Source organism: Haliotis rubra, unplaced genomic scaffold (assembly GCF_003918875.1).
Source record: "Haliotis rubra isolate DU_JTF1 unplaced genomic scaffold, ASM391887v1 Scf652, whole genome shotgun sequence".
Lineage (NCBI taxonomy): Eukaryota > Metazoa > Mollusca > Gastropoda > Lepetellida > Haliotidae > Haliotis > Haliotis rubra.
This window is the reverse complement of record NW_025767360.1, coordinates 459,682-473,922: the sequence shown is the minus strand read 5'-3', so window position 1 is coordinate 473,922 and position 14,241 is coordinate 459,682. Positions and strand designations below refer to the sequence as shown.

Here is a 14,241-nt window from a genome sequence, read left to right as displayed (position 1 = left end):
GATTAGGGTGGTCTTACTGCACTGATCCTCAAAGGTTTATGTACACTTGTACAATATGGACTGTTTTCGTCTCACATTCATCAGACATACTATGAATTTAGAGAAACATCACTGGATACGTCATTCGACTCACGGACGCAAACGCGTTTTGTTTTCAGTCTCATCATGAATGTGGACAGAGTGAACTGGTTCGCGGTGATTGTCCTCGCTCTCGGTGTTCACACAGTGTCTGGCCAGAGTGAGACTGAAATATACATACATTACATCATCTCATCAATTTCAATTTAATAATTTGCACGGTGTTGTCTGGTCCAGACTTGATTACAAACATAATACCGTCATAAAAGGCGGTTTACTTTACGTGGCGTTAAGCCAGCTAAGAAATATTGCAGAAGTCGATTTTCGAATCAGGTGCTTTTCAAATTTATTTATCTGGGTCGCATTGCCTGCGACTTGTGATTGTGTATTAAAATCCGAAAACTTTGGAGGCTTGGGCTCAGTAAAAGTCCAAACAAGCTTATGTTTGGTCATTTGTCCCTTGTTGATGCGTTTATTCATCTGGAAGCTTCATGTTACCATATGATTTTACCAAATTAGAGTATTCGAAGGCATAACGGGAAAAGAATAAACAATGTCGGTTTGGTCACTTAAAACTTATAAAACGTTTAAAATGAAAATTGAACTAATGTTTGGAAACCCTTTTGAACACATACTTCTGTTTCAGACTGCGCGCACCTGTTGGATGTCGTAGCCGTTGTAGATGGCTCTGACAGCATCTTAGATGACGAATTTATCCTTCTGAAGGATTCCCTTATTCAGTTGACAAACTGGCTGAACCTTGGAGAGGAAGGTCAAATGTTTGGTGCCGTGGTGTACAGTTCGTCTGTATCTGACGTAGCACACCTCAGCACCAACCGGTCCCAGCTGCAGACCCAGATAAACCAGTTTGAACACCCCCAGGAAGGGACAAACACGCACCTTGGAATCGCCAAAATGACCGAGATTATGAGGAATGAGAGTCGTCCTGGCGTTCCCAAAGTAGGCATCGTCATCACCGACGGACGGTCACGTTATCCCGAGAGAACTGCTCAGGAAGCTACAGCTGCTAAGGCGATCGGCATTGAGATGTTTGCAATTGGAATCGGTTCAAGTATCAGAATATCAGAACTGAGAGACATTGCCTCATCTAACGCCAATGTCAAGAATATCAGCTCTTTTAGTGAACTCAACAATATTACCCTCAGTCTGGTACAGAAGGTCTGCAAAGGTAGAAACAAACATAATGGAGATAATAAAACATAAGGGAAATAAAACATAAGGGAGGAATGAAACATAAGGGAGGAATGAAACATAAGGGAGAGAATAAACATACGGGAGGAATGAAACATAAGGGAAATAAATAAAACGTAAGGGAGGAATGAAACATAAGAGAAATAATAAAACGTAAGGGAGGAATGAAACATAAGGGAGGGAATAAAACATAAGGGAGGAATGAAACATAAGAGAGAGAATAAAACATTAGGGAGGGAATAAAACATAAGGGTGGAATAAAACATAAGCGAGAGAATAAAACATAAGGGAGGGAATAAAACATAAGGGAAATAAATAAAACGTAAGGGAGGAATGAAACATAAGAGAGAGAATAAAGCGTAAGGGAGGAATGAAACATAAGAGAGAATAAAACATAAGGGAGGGAATAAAACATAAGGGAAATAAATAAAACGTAAGGGAGGAATGAAACATAAGAGAGAGAATGAAACATAAGGGATGGAAAAAAACATAAGGGAGAGAATAAAACATAAGGGAGGAATGGAACATAAGGGAGGGAATAAAACGTAAGGGAGGAATGAAACATAAGAGAGAGAATAAAACATAAGGGAGAGAATAAAACATAAGGGAGGGAATAAAACATAAGGGAGGAATGAAACATAAGAGATAGAATAAAAACAAAAGGGAAATAAATAAAACGTAAGGGAGGAATGAAACATAAGAGAGAGAATAAAACATAAGGGAGGGAATAAAACATAAGGGAAATAAATAAAACATGAGGGAGGAATGAAACATAAGAGAGATAATAAAACATAAGGGAAATAAATAAAACATAAGGGAGAATGAAACATAAGAGAGAATAAAACATAAGGGAGAGAATAGAACATAAAGGAGGGAATAAAACATAAGAGAGATAATAAAACAAAAGGGAAATAAATAAAACATAAGGGAGAATGAAACATAAGAGAGAATAAAACATAAGGGAAATAAATAAAATGTAAGGGAGGAATGAAACATGAGAGAGAGAAAAAAACATAATGGAGGGAATACAATGTAAAGTAGATATATGTAAATGTATTTATTAAGTGTATATATCTACTCCGTCATCATCTGATGAAATTCTCTCCCGACCACTTCTAAATGTCGTTCAAGTTTTTAAAAAAAAAAATTGATTATTTACATGCCGCTGTCATGTTGCCTGGAACCCGTGAAGATCTGGGTTAGAATTGGTCTTGAACAACCCATGCTGTCGTGAGGCGCGATTTACTGGATCGGTAGTTTAGACACATAAATAAAAGAAATAAAACAAAAGGGAGTGAATAGAACGAAGGGGAGATAATAAAACACTAGGGACATTATGAAAAATCGAAGTGGGAATAAAACATAAGGGAGGTAATAAAACATAGGGGAGAGAATAAAACATAAGACGATACTGTCCATGTTTGAAGTGAACAGTATTACTTTTTTTTGTATATATTTTCAATAAACGTAATGCAAAATGTTCCAATATCTATGTTACGGTCATGAGACATGGCAATTGTCTGCCCTCTCGAGAAGATGAAACACGATGTCTAAAAAATGTCCTTATAGCCACACATCTTCAGTTAGAACTGGTAATCTCACGGTACTAAAGTTGACACTTCTTTATAAATTCTCAAATAGGTGTCGCTCTATAAGTAAGCAAGTTATCGTAGCAATTAACTTGAAAATCGAAGCCAAACATTCATCAAACATTTTGTATATCTAAATTAAACCAAAGATGATGAACTTGTGTGTCAATCTAAATTTAGGTTCGCCTTCATTTCCACCTTTAATCTTTCGCCTGCCTTTACATATGTCATATCTTGTATATCGGTTATTAGAAATAATACTTTACGTACTGATTTTGAAATATCCTTCCCTCTATCAATTATGAGAGTCAGCCTTCAGGACATTTCTGTATTTCATCGATTCACTCATATAAATGTCACCAGTTTCAGCCAAGAATCGAGATTGATATTCTTTGGCGTTGAGGTTTTGTGTTGAACCATGTCAATCTGATATTGAGCTTACTCTTAAATTAGAAATGTACATTTGCCTTTTTCAAATTTAAAAAAAGAAGCTAGTGAAAAAAACGAAAAGTATATTTTTTTTCAGAAAAGAGCTATGGGAATTGATAGAGACCATGGCTGAAACTAAATTAAACCTTTAACTTTTGTACTCTTTGGGATATAAACATATAGTGATCAATCTGGACTAGTGGATTAAAATGTCAAACATCTTTTTCTAAATGTATATACGGATTTGAACATATTTGTGTTAATGCTTCCTTGATATCTGTATCATCTGTTCTTATGGCAACAGTTGACGGAAACTGGACCGAGTGGACGGACACTACCGGTGTGTGTTCTGTATCCTGTGGAGGAGGCTCTAGAACCATCAACAGAACCAGGACCTGCACCAACCCAGCACCCAGCAACGGCGGACGGGACTGTGTAGGATCACCTTCAGATCGATACGCAGAGGTTTGCAACACCAATGGCTGCCCAGGTTTGTCATAGTCGTATATCAAAAACATTTGCTGTTGGCAGTATAAAACTTGGAAAGTTAATACTGAAAAATAAACCCCCCCAAAGATATCATCCATAGATGTAAAAACGTAGAAAAGGTGTTTGTTAGAGATACATACACATTATATACAGGTACAAATAATTACATGCACATATACATTCTGACTTAGCTGTTCTTTTTACACAAAGTTGACGGAAACTGGACTGAATGGACGGTTACTGAGGGAGTGTGTTCAGCATCTTGTGGAGGAGGCTCCAGAACCATCTCCAGGAGCAGGACCTGCACCAACCCTTCTCCTAGCAACGGTGGAGAGACCTGTGTAGGATCACCTACAGATCGATACACAGAGATCTGCAACACCAATCGATGTCCAGGTACGTTTAGCCATATGCTAAAGTGTTAACGCCGTAGATGCTAGTCTTTGAGAAACAATATTCCAAGTACACTAGCATATGTCTATATGACAGACAATATGAACTTGTAGTACGTGTAAAATAACACACCACAAAATAATACAAATCGCTACAAAGGTATTACAGAAACAGTTCAAAAGAGAAATCTCAGTACAAATTCAGAGGCAATATGATACCCCAAAAAAGAAATGATTTTATAAGATGGTAATATTCACCTCATTGCAACAATGGTGAAGTTTCGAAAATAGGCCCAGGCTGAGTGTCAAGGGTCGGTATAATCTCCACACAATTGTGATCTTGTAACTTGAGATATAATGTGAGATGATAGGCAAGGGTTGGCTCTCCTTATACCCCAAAGAAAGAAGACTTCAGAACATTCTCCAACTGCATGAGTCACTACAAAGGAAAGGCCCATAGAGCTGTTGTGCGTGGAATACCTTCCAGAACTCTGTCTCAGTATACACAAGTCTAAATATATCACACCGCCGTCCACTATTGTACAATTTCATAGTCTCTGCCACTCAAAAATATGTCCCAAACTTCATTATATTTTACACGAAACGAAGTAATGAACATAAATATGCATCTTTGTTTGACAGTTTCAGCTGAATTCATCATGGTGTTTCTCAACAGCTAACAGATTACACAAGTTTGATCATGTCTAGTTCGCTTATCATCGATTATTTCTAGTTGATGGGGGCTGGTCAAACTGGATCATTACCACAAGCGACTGTTCAGCATCTTGTGGAGGTGGATATAGAACTGTCACAAGTACTAGAACCTGCACCAGTCCTGCTCCAAGAGACGGCGGTGCTGACTGTGTAGGCTCCTCCACAGACACATACGCAGAAACCTGCAACACAGAAGGATGCAATGGTAAAATCTTAGTCTATTCCCAACTTGGAGGCATAGGCATACATGCATAGACTAAAATGACACTTATTTCAGATTTTTACAAGACTCGTTCTGTTATGGAGGCAAAATTGTTTGTGAATTACAGGTTAACGTGATACCATCACTTTGCGTCCACGAGTTGGGTGAGGGGGTTTCGATCAGTACCTGGTGCACTGCCGTTCATCCCAACAGAAGTAAAAACATTATTTGTATTGTTTTAGATCCATGCAGTGGTTGCCGGTATGTCAACGGTATTGGGTACATCCCTGACCCCAGCGACTGCTCCCGGTTCATTCAGTGCCAAGAACCCAGACCCGGCAATACTACTATTTTCCATAGAATGCAATGTAGTCCTGGACTGTACTGGAACCAACAGCATCTGGTGTGTGATTGGCCAGCCAACGTCATCTGCACAGTGGAAGCTGAAGGTAGGGGGTTGCTCTCTACCCTCTTAGTATAACAGTGAGTGAGTGAGTGAGTTTGGTTTTACGCCGCTTTCAGCAATATTCCAGCAATATCACGGTTTGGGACACCAGAAATGGGCTTCACACATTGTACCCATGTGGGGAATCGAACCCGTGTCTTCGGCGTGACAAGCGAACTTGTAACCACTAGGTTACCCCACCGCCCCATAGTATAACAAGGTACGCCGACTCAATATGTTTCTTCAAGTACCTCAGTGTCTGTTAGGATGATACATACCAAATACAAAAATATTAGTAATATAATATATATCATTATGATTTATTATGAGTTGTTCATTCGACATTACCATTGGTTAAAGTTTAGGACCTGGGAAGTTGGTAACTGTAAAGTACAGTAATCGTATTTTAGTTCTACCGGATGATGGGGCCAGAACAAGCCCTGAAACGTTGTACCAAACAATAAAATGAAGGTGAAACCCAGAAAAGTCTCTATGTTCATCAAATAGCATATTCTAAAATGCCAACCAAACACCGTCACAAACAGCATGTCAATTGTTCACTTGACACAACACTGGGGTATATGGTTCAAAGTAAGGAATTGCGTGGGCCATAATATTGGACATGTACAAAGGCTTTTTGTTTCGCAAACCAAAGAAGTATTTCTTTCCATCACAGAGGAAGCATTTGCTCCATCGACTGCAGCACCATCAACAGCTGCTCCGCTGACACCCCTTCCCTCGTCGTTGTGCGACGGCTCCAAGAAGGCAAAGCCAGGAAATACAGCTCAGTATCAGGAACTGATACATGGAAACTGGATCACCAGATTCTGTGCTCCAGGAACTGTGTACTCTACGACCAGTTGTAGCTGCATCACCGGTCAGAATGCCGCGTCCCCAGGTATGTCTGCATCGCTTCTCATTGGGGTCATTTACTACTTTCCTACACATAGACAAACATGGTGCTGCAAGTCTTACAGTAAATACATAATTTACTTAAAGGCACAATTTCACACATTTTCGACAAAACTTTGGCCTATATTATATATATTGGGATATATGCACTCAACTTAGCTTCATGTTGATGCAATGAAAGACTTATTATCCCTTACGACTTGCGTGAAATCGATAATTGAAACCTCGAGGCTGACAGCTTCCAAACAAACAATACTTGCCATGGAATGTAAACAATTGCTCCTCACATCGAAAACTGTCGCACGCGTTGTTGTCGATGTTGCAGATCTGGTTTCAGTCACAAGTTGTGCGTAGGATATTCGTGAAGAGCGCTCCAAGGGACATAACTCTGTGGGGTTCGCTTGAAATAATGTTCAGCCGATACAGGGAACGAGATTCGATTTAATGCAACGTTTTGTTAATTCATTCGAACTTAAAAATTTAATATTGTAATATAAATACGTATTTTTAGAATAAATTATACGGAAGCTTCCCTGAGGGCTGATAGTTAGTATTATTGAGAGAAATGCATAGTTATTTTTGTGGTGTGACATTATGCCTTTAACGTGATATCCTCACAACTGTAATTATATTAACGAAAGATGATACACGATGATCAAGTTATGGAAGTTTTGTCTGATGTGGATGCAAAACAAAACGAAATGAATTTCATTTTAGTTTGCCAGGCGGAGGTTTTACCTTCCTTTCAACAGTGACGTGAACGACCATTCGACTAACCACCACTATGTACAAAACACTGGCGTTGTAACTACCGACAGTGGCCGCGGCGTCTTCAGCAACAACACCCAACTCCGGATCCTCCGGTTCTCCAACATGCATTTCGGGAAGACTCTGATCATCTCATTTTCGTTCAAACGCACTCAGGCTACAAGCAGAGCTCAGGCTATCGTCACCAACGATGACTGCGGGCATGGCGGCAGCATCTACATCACCACCCAGTGGTCAACCGTGCAGTTTCGTGTTGTCAATAGCAACAACGTTACGCATACTTTAAATGTATCGTACATAGTGAGTATTAAAAACGTTTATCATACACTCCATCATATCATGTTCATGGAGGACCTGCACCCTGCCCTAATGTTGTGAATATTTGGCCAAGGTCCATAGCCTGGCATCCTACGCATTTGTTTGTGGTCGTTGCTAGCGTGTCTTGGGATTTGTCAAGGGTCACCTGTGAAACACACTTCTAGTTTCCTGGCCTTACTGCAACATTGGTGCATGTCCAATGTCACCTGAGAAGCTGGAATGTAGATGAGTGGCTACTCGTGCCATCACATGCCTATATATCTCATTGAAAGTCGTTAGTCACTGTGAACCCCGTAAACAAAATGGACCATCGATATAGCCAATGGATAGTTACGAATTGATATTATCCGTTTCGAATTGTGCTTCATACTCAGCCGTCGTCTTGGTAGCTGGGTGTTTTTCTTTGTCTCTGTCACCCTTTGCCCTTATCCTATCCTTTGTGGGGGTACGTTTCAGGCCACCACGTCCTTGAATGAGGTGAAGCTGATCGTCAAGGATGGACTGATGAAGGTTGAAGTCAATAACCGCAGATTACAGAGGACATTTGATGGTACGAACATTTGGAGTGGATGGTCCTTCAGAATAATCCCTTTATCAAAATAACCTCTAACATAGTATGAAGCACATCGTTGAACCTCTTGCTACTAACATGTGCTCGGGATGTAAACATGGGACCCCTGATCACCATTGTTAACTGCTGCGGTGTGTAATATGTTTATTGATATTGGGATTCCTGACAATTGGACATTGTGCAGTATCCTCGGTGTATATTTCCGAGAAATATACAACATAATAGGCGCTCACATGTGAAAAGATACTCATTTGAAGCATTACTTTTGTTTTGTACGAAATCAAACATCCGAATGGGGTGATTGTTTCTGTGAAGTGCCCATTCTTAATCTAACCATTGTCAGTTAGGTCTAGGATCAACAGGAACCGTCTATCTGATTGTTCGTGAAAAACATCGATTACATAGAAAAATATTATTTATCATTTCTTGAATATTTTGCAGGTAACATCGGGAAGAGCCAGTGTGCACTGCAGGTCGGGTACGGTGATGGCATGGACTTCTTCCACGGCGTCCTGGAAGAAGTATGTCGTTTACCTGTTCCTAATTATACATTTGTAATGATCTCGTCAGGTGTAAGATTTAATATATGATATTTAGCTTTTATTTGCTTAGCCGAAACATAAATCGATGTTATTGGCGTGAGCTGACGTATTAGAATTAACGCTTCTCAACAGATCACTTAGATCGACCGAGTGTTATGGGAGAAAATACAAAGTGACACTATCTGATGAACCAAACAAACGAGGACGAACATTAATTAATAATAATACAGGCCATCTATAACGCGCCTTTTCCACAAATTGTACATGCTCAAAGCGCTAACACATTAGTACCCCGGATATCCAAGCTGCCTGTTAGGCGCTAGAAGGTTATTAGTCACATGACTTGTCCCACCAGGTACCCACTTTCTACTGGGTGAACAGAGGCAGTTTTGAACGAACTCGCTTGCCTAAGGTGGGACCACATGATCCACATGTGCTTCGTTGTGGGGCAGGACACAAGTCCTAGAAACTCTCTCTTGAGTCAAGCTGCCAAACACAGTCACCTAGTCAAGGACTGTCCGAGCTCAACGTTGCTTTTTATTTTAACTGATTTAAAAGTGACCTGAGCTCTATGCACATGACCACACGCCAAGTAGTGCATCTTGCTTTTATGTTTCAGTTCAAAGTATACATCTGCGACCCAGAGAGCCTGTAGTTCAACAGAGTGTTTCATCAAGACCTACCATGAAGTCAAAATGCCGTTTTTAATATCAACTCGCAGTATAAACAGTATGGCGCATTGTTTTGTTTCTGTCATATTTGGTATGAATATAGCTTGAAGAACCCATTGTAGATTAACGAGATACGTACAACGTTATGTTCTTTAAGAGTATAATTATACTTATTTTAAAAACAAAAATTCGCTTTCCGTTTCAAGTTAGCCCGAGCAGTATGTTCTCGATAGGACAAGACTCTGTGGGACAAGAAATTGTAGCTCGCCTGAACTGAAAGTTCAAGAGAGCATGACAGTCTGAATGTATGTTGTATACCAGTCTTTTGAAATCCCCTCAAACACCAATGTGTAGATCTTTAATCAGTCGAATTTCCGGTTGTCTCGAAGTTAAAGTTTGATCTCTGCTTAATCCTTCTTTAGTCATAATTTACGGCTGTATCGAACTTCGTATAACTCGAAACATTTACAGGTGTACAGTCAATCGCCAGTGCGTAGATCTTTAATGTGCCTGTCTCAAAATACAAGCTTTGCCCCTGCTTGTTTAATGTTTTAGTTATCATTTTGCGGTTTTGTCGATGCTCGGATAACTCGAAGCAATCTTCGACACAATGGTGTTTGACTGTATTTGCACCATGCATGACTGTACACATTGTTGATCATTTTACGTAAGAAAGGACATATGTGTTGCTGAAGGGTTTCGAGAATATTGCGGTAATTTAACTTGCATGAAGAGTCTTGTCAGCTTCAATGTTATATATGATGAACTTCCCATCAATATAATCATACTCAATTATAGTAATAATCATGACACACGGTTGACTCATTGTTGTTTTCAAATTAGATGAAAAAGAATTTCGATAAAACTGCATTTTTGATCACTGACGATAAGTAATTGATTTCACTAAAAACAAGAAACACAAAAGGTGATTTATATAACTGCTACTGATGTCAACTGCCTAGTGACAGCTGCTCTGAGCCTTAAACATGTTTGGGTAAAATAAAATGCTGCTTCTTTAAGTTATGAATGAATAACATCTTTACGCACGTGTTCGTTTGTTTTTATCACTTTAATTTTTATTCATTTGTAATTCTTGAAAGTAGGAAGAGTCTATTTCCTCAGTCCAATTTTAGAAATTACTTTGATGCCTACATGTTTGTTGGAGAGGCCGTTTTTCGTTCTTTTGCATAACCACTGTTAGCATATGTTTTTAAATTTAAGATTTGTAGTTTTACTCATATTTTAAAAATGTGGGCCAACTCACAAAAGTATCCACAGAGAAAAAGATATGGGCCCACATTTCTGTTTCACTTTAATATCTACAGTTTAGTTGCTGATATCGTATGTAGAAAACGCTTTATATGCTTTTTAAAGGATAATGAAATTGACCACCTTTCCTGTCGCAAATATTGGTTACTTCAACATCTGATGATGCTCTTGGATTCAATAATATTCGACTAGAATGTGGGTTACATCCGACACCCTCTAACAACCAGCTAGTAAGTGGTCCATAATCAGTAATATTGACAAACACGTCTAACAATCGTAAAGGAACATGCTGCTATTCATATAGATGGAAATGACTCGCTAGATTATATAGTTTTAGTGATTATGTGACTAATGGAGGACGCAGTTTATCGTTTTCTAAGCGTCATGCGTTTCTGGATACGAAACTAATCAGCATACCTCCAGTCTGTATCTTGGGTTAGCTCCCTTCGCAACTCTAACCACTGATAATGCGGATTCGCCCATATTTGTTGTGCCTTTTTGTAGCTCACCTGACCGGTTCTGGAATACCATACTGTCTAAACACCCAAAACATTGCACGCGGATCATATTCTCCGAAAACCCCAAAATTGCACGCGGATCTCACTCTCCAAAAACCCGAAACACTTCACGTGGCTCATACTCTCCGAAACACTGCACGTGGCTCATACTCTCCGAAACCCGAAACACTGCACGTGGATCATACATTCCAAACATCTGAAACATCGCACGTGGATCATACTCTCCGAATGCTTTAAACAATGCACGTAGATCATACTCTGCAAACACCTGAAACATCGCACGTGGATCATGCTCCCCGAACACCTGAAACAATGCACGTGGATCATACTCTCCGAAAACCTGAAACATTGCACTTGGTTCAGACTCTTCAAACACCCGAAACACTGCACGTGGATCATACTCTCCCAAACCAGAAACATAACACGTGCATCACACACTCCAAACACCGGAAATATTGCACGTGGCTCATATTCTCCGAAAACCCGAAAATTGCACGTGGATCATACTCGGCGAACACCTGAAACATTGCACGTGGCTCATATTCTCCGAACACCTGAATTCTTGGACGTGGATCATACTCTCTGGATACCTTAAACATTGTACGTGTATCATACTCTACAAACACCCGAAACATAACACGTGGATCATACTCTCCAAAAACCTGAAACATTGCACGTGGATCATATTCTCCAAAAACCTGAAACATTGCACGTGGACCCTACTCTACAGTAACCTAAAACGAGGATCGTACTATCCAAAAGAAACCACCTTAGTGTGTGCGCGTGCGCGAGCGCGTGTGTGTGTGGTTGGTTACATTGTGTTATCATTGCATATCCCCTGGCGTGCTTTCTTCCATGTGGAGTTTAAAGTGTCTGTAGCAATGCACTCACACGCACTGACAACATTGTATTGCTGTGTGGCAATCCTGAACAGTGACGCGCACGCGGAGGATAAGGGTTGAACTGTAGTATTTAGATACTGGGGTATGTTTACATTTGTGACAAACAAGACCATTAGAGTTATTGATTGACAGAAAATAGACTTGCATATATTGAGTGTTTGAGCAAGACATGTCGCTACATGGTTGTGTGATACCTGCAGGTGTCGGGGGAGACGTTACCTGGACTGTAAGTATTATTGTTACTATTAGTTCAGTGCAGCAGAGGCTGGCCATACAATAACTTCTTTGATGGAAAGGTCGTACACTTATCAATCTGAGTGAAGTCAATTTGTGAATAACACTGTTATAAAGACAATCATGAGGTACTTGAGAGCTATACAAATGAATCATCAACATGATCAGTTACAAAGAGATCTTTATGATTCTGAATGAGAAATTGGTCGTATATGGTTTTACACATACATTTCAATGAATCAAATATATTTACGCACTTCAGTTGATGACTGTTTATTACATTCACGAAATCAAAAGACCCAAACACAATGTATCTCTTCATTATGTCGGCTTTCATAATGTGAGTCAGTATCCCGATATCAGAGGTTGATGACTGTTTATTACATTCACGAAATCAAAAGACCCAAACACAATGTATCTCTTCATTATGTCGGCTTTCATAATGTGAGTCAGTACAACATTCCAGATTACACATGTTGTTCCCAGGTATGAGATCTGCAGCATATGGGGAGATTATTTTTGTCATACTGGCGTTCATTTATTACGTGTGGGTGAGCTGTGATGTGCACATGGTATTATCTGATTTGAGAAATGTGATCTTTCTTGCACTTCTATAAGTCCTGATATTACTGAATTGTAATGCAAACAGCTTTGGCGTTAATCGTACACAGGTTATGAAAGAATACCGGCTTGTTGGTGGCTGGGAGAAATGAGTACTATAGGCCGCACGGTCTCAAATTACGTTTGTATGTAAAATAACATTCAAAGGTATCCAATAACAGTAATACAGTAAATTATGTTTATGACGAACACGCTTCGAACGAACAGACAGATTTAACGAACTTTGTTCTGTGCCTGTCGTGTGCTGGATATTTAATCATGTACAATTCATGGATATAACGGACAATCTTATAACGGGCTGACGGGTAAATCGATCTCACTTTGTGACCCAATGTGTCTTCTTTCAACGAAAGGGGAGTCTACTGGTTAAAGCGTTCGTTTGTCACGTCGGAGACCAGGGTTTGATTTCACTACATAGGTACAATGTGTGAAGTCCATTTCTGGTGCCCCCGCCGTGATATTGCTGAAATATTGCTAAAAGCGGCGCATAACCATACTCACTCACTCACTCTTTCAACGAAAAGCATAAATTCATCTCGAAATGTTAATCTTTGCGCTGCTCACATCTCACCACTCAGAATAACAAGACGTCAGCAAGAACCAGAAAAGGAGCCCCATTGAGATCAGAGATTAAGAAAATCTAGACTTGCTTTAGCTATAGCTTTGCATTGATAAAAATATTTTGCGGAAGGGAAATACTGCGGTTTGGGGACTGTGAGATGGAAGGCTGTAGACGCCAATGCAGGAATGCGATTTTCACTTGTCATGTGTGAGATGAACATAATGGTTCTTATTATCACTGTACCTAAGGTGATGCTGATTACCAGCATCCCAACATGGCGGCAGGTAAGATCGCTTGGTGATTAATCTCCTCGAATTAGCAGTCTTCCAATTGTATACAATCAACATTACTTAGCACACTGATAAACTTTGATGGTGTGAATACACTGAATGCACTGGATTTGCTTATTAATGTCTATGTGTTGAAGAATAAGCATTTTTTAAATAGCGCGGGGATGTCGGTAACTCAAAGTCTGGATGTCGGTAACGTGCAATGAATGATGCTGGTAACTCACACTGTCCTGCTTTAGTCGGTAAACAAATATTGTCAATTTATGTTTAAATACAAAGGAGATACTAATATCAGTTCTTACGTTTTACACAGATGTGTACTGCTGCTACATTAACAGTTAGAGCGACTTTTTCTGTGCACCGGAAAGTTGTTGCTTGTCTTGGAGCAGGGTGTGTTTAATCACAATATTTATGTGGCGTTTCTTTGAACTTGAACGGATTTAGATGTGTGTACCCATTGTCCATTACGCCGAGAGCTTTTTCTCTGTCCTTCCTCAAGTCGGACATTTGACA

The 14,241-nt window shown here is 39.7% G+C and overlaps 2 protein-coding genes across 2 annotated transcripts in view; one reads left to right on the top strand and one right to left on the bottom strand.

The window, feature by feature from the left end:
* Nucleotides 1-14,241, bottom strand: part of LOC124257222 (adhesive plaque matrix protein 2-like) — a 136,972-nt gene that overhangs the window by 57,439 nt on the left and 65,292 nt on the right. The window lies entirely within an intron of this gene.
* The window catches only part of LOC124257218, a 56,794-nt gene continuing 43,252 nt past the window's right edge, over nt 700-14,241 (top strand). The window contains exons 1-6 of the mRNA XM_046691233.1: nt 700-1,267; nt 3,613-3,798; nt 4,008-4,193; nt 4,923-5,108; nt 5,348-5,554; nt 6,227-6,448. Of these exons, the coding sequence (XP_046547189.1) occupies nt 856-1,267; nt 3,613-3,798; nt 4,008-4,193; nt 4,923-5,108; nt 5,348-5,554; nt 6,227-6,448 (1,399 nt within the window). The 5' untranslated portion in view covers nt 700-855. The remainder of the gene's footprint in view (nt 1,268-3,612; nt 3,799-4,007; nt 4,194-4,922; nt 5,109-5,347; nt 5,555-6,226; nt 6,449-14,241) is intronic.